The 6,542-nt window shown below is 38.9% G+C and overlaps 1 protein-coding gene across 1 annotated transcript; it reads right to left on the reverse strand.

Moving 5' to 3' along the window:
* Window positions 1-2,264: 2,264 nt before the first annotated feature.
* On the reverse strand, window positions 2,265-6,012 carry yipf6 (Yip1 domain family, member 6). The gene is made up of 2 exons (XM_044141870.1): window positions 5,054-6,012; window positions 2,265-2,922 (listed from the first exon to the last, which is right to left on the reverse strand). The coding sequence occupies exons 1-2, from the start codon at window positions 5,390-5,392 to the stop codon at window positions 2,575-2,577; spliced, it is 687 nt and encodes a 228-aa protein (XP_043997805.1). The 5' UTR covers window positions 5,393-6,012; the 3' UTR covers window positions 2,265-2,574.
* Between the last annotated feature and the right edge of the window lie 530 nt (window positions 6,013-6,542).

Genomic DNA, 6,542 nt, shown 5'->3' on the forward strand with positions numbered 1-6,542 from the left:
CCCCTGTCCCAATACTCGCATTGTACCCTCCGCCCCTTTATGAAGTGTGTACTCAAAGTGAACAAGGGTTCGAGTGTGCAAGTTACAAGCCTGCACAAATTTGAGAATTGGTACCATGTGCTCTTCATGTCAACTTCGACATCCAAATTGGCGGACCGATCAGTGTTTAGGCATATGTGCTGCTAAAACTCACATATAGGAGATATTTGGCTGACCAAATGGGTTTTGCTATGACTTGTTGAAAATAGAACAAAATTTGATGGATTCACAGTGAAGTGAAATAAAAATTATTTCAGTTCTTTACATTTTAAAACACGGCGTGCTCTGTGAACTTTGCCGTATTTTTAATGGCATTTTTTTGTATATGTTGATATGATGATTTTGTCCCAAAAAATATATGAAAATATACAAATATTCAATTAAACAGCATAGCAATCTGCTATGAAATATCTGAAATATGATTCAGCTAAAGGTTAGCTGAATAGCCGTTACTTAAAAAGAGCCATCACTGATTATGCATGACTGTAGGGACAAAAAATGTTAATTCATGACAGTCATTTTCCCCCTCTACCCTGACAAGAAAACATTTAAGAATCATGATATCTTTAAATAAGATCCATATACCTTTCTTTTCCATCCATCCATCCATCCATCCATTTTCTGTACACCCTTCGTCCCTAATGGGGTCGGGAGGGTCGCTGGTTCCTCTCCAGCTGCGTCCTGGGCGAGAGGCGGGGTCACCCTGGACAGGTCACCAGTCTGTCGCAGGGCAACACAGAGACATACAAGACAAACAAACATTCACACACACACTCACACCTAGGGAGAATTTAGAGAAACCAATTAACCTAACATGTTTTTGGACTGTGGGAGGAAGCCGGAGAACCCGGAGAGAACCCACCATGCACAGGGAGAACATGCAAACTCCATGCAGAAAGATCCCTGGCCGGGAATCGAACCCAGGACCTTCTTGCTGCAAGGCAACAGCTCTACCAACTGCACCACTGTGCAACCCTTCTTTCTTTTCCACTCACACAAAAAATTAAGAAATGAATTTCAAAATTATGTATGACTTTTCCCTATTATGACTTTCTGCAAAAGAAATTCAACACAAATATCAACTCCTGTGCATTTTGTAGCAGATATTGAGACACTTTCTTTTAGATTGCAACTTCATAAGTATTTTTAGAAGATTATCAAAACTGGATCTTGTACAATAAATCTATTCTTTTAAGTTTTGGTATAATAAAAGGTGGCCTTTTGTCTTAAGGGGGTGAAGAATGAAATTAAGATATTAATAGTTTAATCCACTGGCTACATTTTTATTCATATATGCCCTTTTCTAAAAATCACCTCCATTTTTAGTGTTTTTAATCCATCCACCCATTTTCTTTTGCTTGTCTGGAGTCAGGTCGCAGGAGTAGCAACCTAAGTAGGGAGACCCAGACTTGTCTCTCGCCAACTCCTCCGGGGAAGCCCATGAACACCTCACTAGGGAGGCGTTCAGGAGACATCCTCACCATCTGGCTCCTCTCGTCATGGAGGAGCAGCAGCTCTACTCTGAGTAGACTGAGCTTCTCACCATGTCTCTAAGGAGAGCCCACACACCCTACAGAGAAAACTCATGTCAGCTGCTTGTCACCATGACCTCATTCATTCAGTCTTGACCCAAAGCTCATGACCATAGTCAACTATGGTCAACTATGGTCATCTACCCTCCAAGCCTCAAGCTAGGAGGGTAGATGACCAGTAAATCTAGTTTCACTTTCTGGGTCAGCTCTCTCCACCATGACAGACCGGTAATTAAAACTTTTAACTGAAACACATTACAATAACAAAAAAGCCTCATCTTTATGCCAATAACAGTGTAATTTAGAGAAAAGAATAAAACTTAGGATAACTTACTTTTGTGTGGGTAGCCACCTGGTGGTGATGCACTTAACTAAAATTCAAAAGGTCTGTTCTGTTTTAGTGCCATTCAGCATGCAGTGCATCTTTAAAGATTTCTCTTTAAAGCCTTAAAGTGCATCTCTCTATATTCACTGCATTCATGGGTCACATGTTTAAAAGTGGGCTTTTGGTATATTAACATCTGAAACTATATTGATAATGAATTATGTATCCCAAAAAATAAAAAAAGGAATAATAACATTTTGTTTACAACAAACCATAATTTCATTGTAGCTCTGGTGGTTCCAGATAAAAACAATGAAATGTTGCAACACATTGAGCCAGAGACAGGAAACACGGCATAATTTCATCCAAACGTTTCAATGTATTTTAATGATAATGTTGAACAGTCATAAAAACAACTTATTCTTGTGTCACGTCGACTACTGATCCTGGGAAACATTCCTTAATCCCTCTAATTACAAAAAAGAAGGGAAAAAATTTATGCTGACAGTAAACACAAATAAGAAAAAAAAACATCCATGAACTTCTCTGCAGCTGTTTCCCTATTTTGACTTTTTCTAAAAGAAGTTTAGAACATGAAATATGAAATATCTCAGTAGTCGCCCATGTTTAAATATGGAAATTCAGGTTTCTCTTCCCAACATAGCAAAAACAGTCCTGTCAGTTTCCTGGTGAAAATGTCAATATCATCCACCCAATCACAAAGTAGAAGAGAAACACTGGATATACCACAAGTGCCTTGCGGTTGGTCAGGTGGCTGTCAGCAAGGAAGGCTGTAGAAGCAAAGGTAGACCAGCCAAAAGATGCTGTCACCACTGCCAGTCGAACCGCAAAGCTCACGTTCCCTGAACCACTGAGCAGGACAATCCGGCACACAATGAGGGCCACTGTCAGAGGCAGGATGCAGTATCCCAGTACACACAGGCTCTGGAAGAAAGAGATTGTGCCACCCAGGAGCTTGGAGTTAAGAGTGATGACGATAGAGCCGAACCAAATGATGACAAAGACCTGGGATGAGAGACAATTTGAAAAAGTACAGTTGTAAGTTATTGGGAAACTTGTAAACTCAGAATTACATTCAAAACAACATTCCTATGGCCATGGGTACCTGGATTACATTGTAAAAAAGGGAAGCAGTAGTTGGAAAATATTTGAGAATCCCCCTTTGGTAAATTCTTATTTTTTGCTCTTATATGCTGACCAATAGTCAAACTTTTGTTTGCAACAGTCCCTGTGATAGTGAGTAGCCATATAATGGCTAGTCACAAATCTACACACACAGTACCATGAAATATTTTCTACTGTATTTTATCATATGTATGGTGAGTGTGAGATGCAGCACTGTTTTATTGAAACTTTCCTGTCCTGCCTGACTGGGGAGATTAGTTAAGAACAACTTTTTTTTTTTTTAAACCAAATCAGACTATACAGAATACAGACTGATTTCTATTGAAGCCACTAGTGAAGATGGATGAGACTAGACTTGATCAGTTACTTCCAATATCAGTGTTTTACTTACTAAAAAAAATCTCCTGCAGTTGTTTGACTTGCACCAAAGGTCAGGTGATAATACCTACAGTTTACATTGATTTTAACAAGATGAAACAGAAAGCTCAAGAGTGAATAGAATAGAATAGAAGTACTTTATTCGTCCCAGCAGGGAAATTACTTCGTAGTTGTAGCATAAAGACAAGACACAGTAACAACTAGTTGTAGATAAAATAAAATAAAATATAAAATGCAACTTAAGAGCAGTCCTTGCAGAGATTCAAAAAATGCAGATATGTAAATGGAAGCATATGTACAGCATCAGAGTAGAATCCATTTCACTGTTCTACTAGTCACTCTGATACATTTTTCTTGTTATAATATAGAAAGCTGTCCGTTTTAGAAAGTCATGTTTTTGTATTAGGTACTTTGAAACACCAATGGGTTCTGAGCACATGGTGTGCACATCAAGATGCATTTTGGGGGTTGAATCCACTGAATCCACATTGCTTGAAGTTCAGGGTGAAGTTTCCACATTATGAGTGACAAAAGTTATTCAACTATTTCACAATATTAGAATTTTTAGATCCACCTGTAAGAAAGCCTTTTGGTTGAGAACTGAATCATCTTAAAGAAACAAACAAGAAGTCCAGCTGTTTTCTATTTGAGAACAAGGATTGGCCTGACAATCTACACAAATCAAAAATAAATGTTTGAAAATAAAATTTTGTACAGCTTGACCTAATAATGATATCAACCTGGTGAAAAGAGGACAATAAAATTAACATTTTTTTTTTTTATCTTTGAATACTTTTATCACCTAATAATCAATTATTTTTAATTGAACTGAATCAGTGAGAACGCTGGTTTTTAAAAACTCTCCCTTTAGAAAATAAGCACAAAGACTTTTAAATGACAGTCCTGGTAAAGCTTTGGTTGTTCTAGATATTCTACCAGCACCTTATTCATTTGACCAAAGTTGAGTTCAGAGATGAATTTGTGTGGATAAATCCCAAACAAAGCATTGCTAAAACACAAACATGAGATAAACATTTACTGCTTTGATCAAAATATTTCCAGTGGTTGTGTGTAGCTGATGTCTGGGTAAGGTGAAAAATCCTGCTCCAAAAATTCAGTATCTGAATACGAGTTGATTCTATTGACGCTGGAGTTAAAGAAGTCAGACTGAAGCTTGGAGATCACACAACCCCTCCAGGAACCCCTCCACAACCCCCACAACCCCTCCACACCTCTCCAGGAAAAATGTACTTTACGGTAAATTGCTGTGATTATAATTTAACAATGAACTGACAGTGAGAAAATCTTCCATGGTGGTAGTATACTTCTGCTCTGTTTGGAACATGTTCAACTTATTCATAATATGCATTAGAGTCACAATTTCAAACTGTACTGACGTATAATTTCTGTCAGGGTGCCTAGCCATTTTGCGTGCCTGAACTTCTACGAAGCTAAAACTTCGTAGAAGTAACTTAAATTAGTTGCAGTCTCAATAAAGTAGCCTCATACATAGCTGAGCTCCTGTACATCCTCACTTCACCTCGTATGGAGAACGGCCAAGAAGAACACTTCAGAGGATTTATAACTCTGATATTAGAACTGATCGACTGAATGTTTGAAAAAGCTTGGTTACCTCGGCAAACTGCGGTCCTCCCTGGTCATCGCTGTCGGCCGCGCCGCCTTGAAGCAGCAGAGCCAACGTGACGCAGAGCAGCAGCGGACCCCACAGGTCCCAGTCACGCAGCAGAGCCGAGCTCCGCTTTGGATACAGCACATGAATGAACTTGTTACCCACGGCTCGGAGGTCACGCACAATAGTTTCCTTCACCGGCTCGTCCAATGTGGAAAACTCATCGTCTCTTGTGGATGGGCCGACGGGGACAGCAATATCTCCTTCCACTGGTATCTCTTCCGATATGGAGACGTCTGACAGCCCAGCGAACGGCCTACTGGCCTCCTCAGCCGACGCCATCTATTTTGCAGTCGAGCTTATAACCAACACCACGTTTACTCAAAGCAAGTTCTCTGAATGTATGCGAACCACAGCAGTGACTAAATGAGCTACTGTTCTATTAAAGAATTTAAGGCGTTGAACTGACAAGAACCTCACTCCACGTCCGCTAAGAATTGTTTACTTCCGTACTACGTCAGCTGAAGACGTGTGACTTCCGCACTACGTTTTGTGGTGCATTCGAGTATTCATGTTACTGTTCGATTCATACCTATCAAATCTCCCGTTTTGGCCGGGAAACTACCGTATTTTACCCTTCTGTCCCGGCGTGCTCTCACCGTTTGCTCTCGTATTAGCATTGTCCCGTAAACTTCCCGTATTAGAGTAATTACGTCGCAAACCCCCGACCCCCAATCTGACGGAAGTTACTCTTCTGAAGCCAGGCTTCGAGGCGTGTACCGAGTAAAAAGGGGGTGTGTCAATGAAGCCCCTTCTTCTTCTTCTTCTTCTTCTTCTTCTTCTTCTTCTTCTTGATTTTATTGGCGGTTGGCAACAAACTTTAAGTAGCATTACCGCCACTTGCTGGTATGGAGTGTGGTTCGAGATGGACTATCAATTTATATAAATACTTGTATACTCCTACACATACTATTAATAGATAAATTAAATAAATAAATTTCAGATTTATATATGCATACATACTCTCATCCATTTTTATACATATCTTTATAATCCACCCCTCTAGATCATGCACACATTCACACACACACCTACTATAATCAAATTCTTTGAAATAATTTAGTTTTCTTTAAATATTTAATAATTATTTGTATATGTTTACTCCCCAAATTCTTCCTCAAAATATCTAACAAATTAATCTTTTCCTTAATACATTCAAACTCTCTTCTCATACATCTTCTTTCTCTTTCATACTTATGGCATTCTACCATAACATGTTCTATTGTTTCATATTTGTCACAGTATTCACATTTTCCATTAATATGCTTTTGTATTTTAAAAAGTGTATAATTAAGTCCTGTATGCCCAAATCTTAATCTTGTTATCACCCTTCCCTCCTTTCTATTTCTTCTTCCATTTCTTTTCTCTCCTACTATTTTCTGAATTTTGTGAAACCATCTTCCTGTTTTTTCTTCATCCCACCTTTTTTGCC

Source organism: Gambusia affinis, linkage group LG16 (genome assembly GCF_019740435.1).
Source record: "Gambusia affinis linkage group LG16, SWU_Gaff_1.0, whole genome shotgun sequence".
Taxonomy (NCBI): Eukaryota; Metazoa; Chordata; class Actinopteri; order Cyprinodontiformes; family Poeciliidae; genus Gambusia; species Gambusia affinis.

Coding starts and splice junctions, on each gene's coding strand:
- yipf6 (XM_044141870.1), bottom strand. CDS start 5,392: ATGGCGTCGGCTGAGGAGGCCAGTAGGCCGTTCGCTGGGCTGTCAGAC. Junction 2,923..5,053: donor GAGGACCGCAGTTTGCCGAG/GTAACCAAGCTT, acceptor CTCTCATCCCAG/GTCTTTGTCATCATTTGGTT.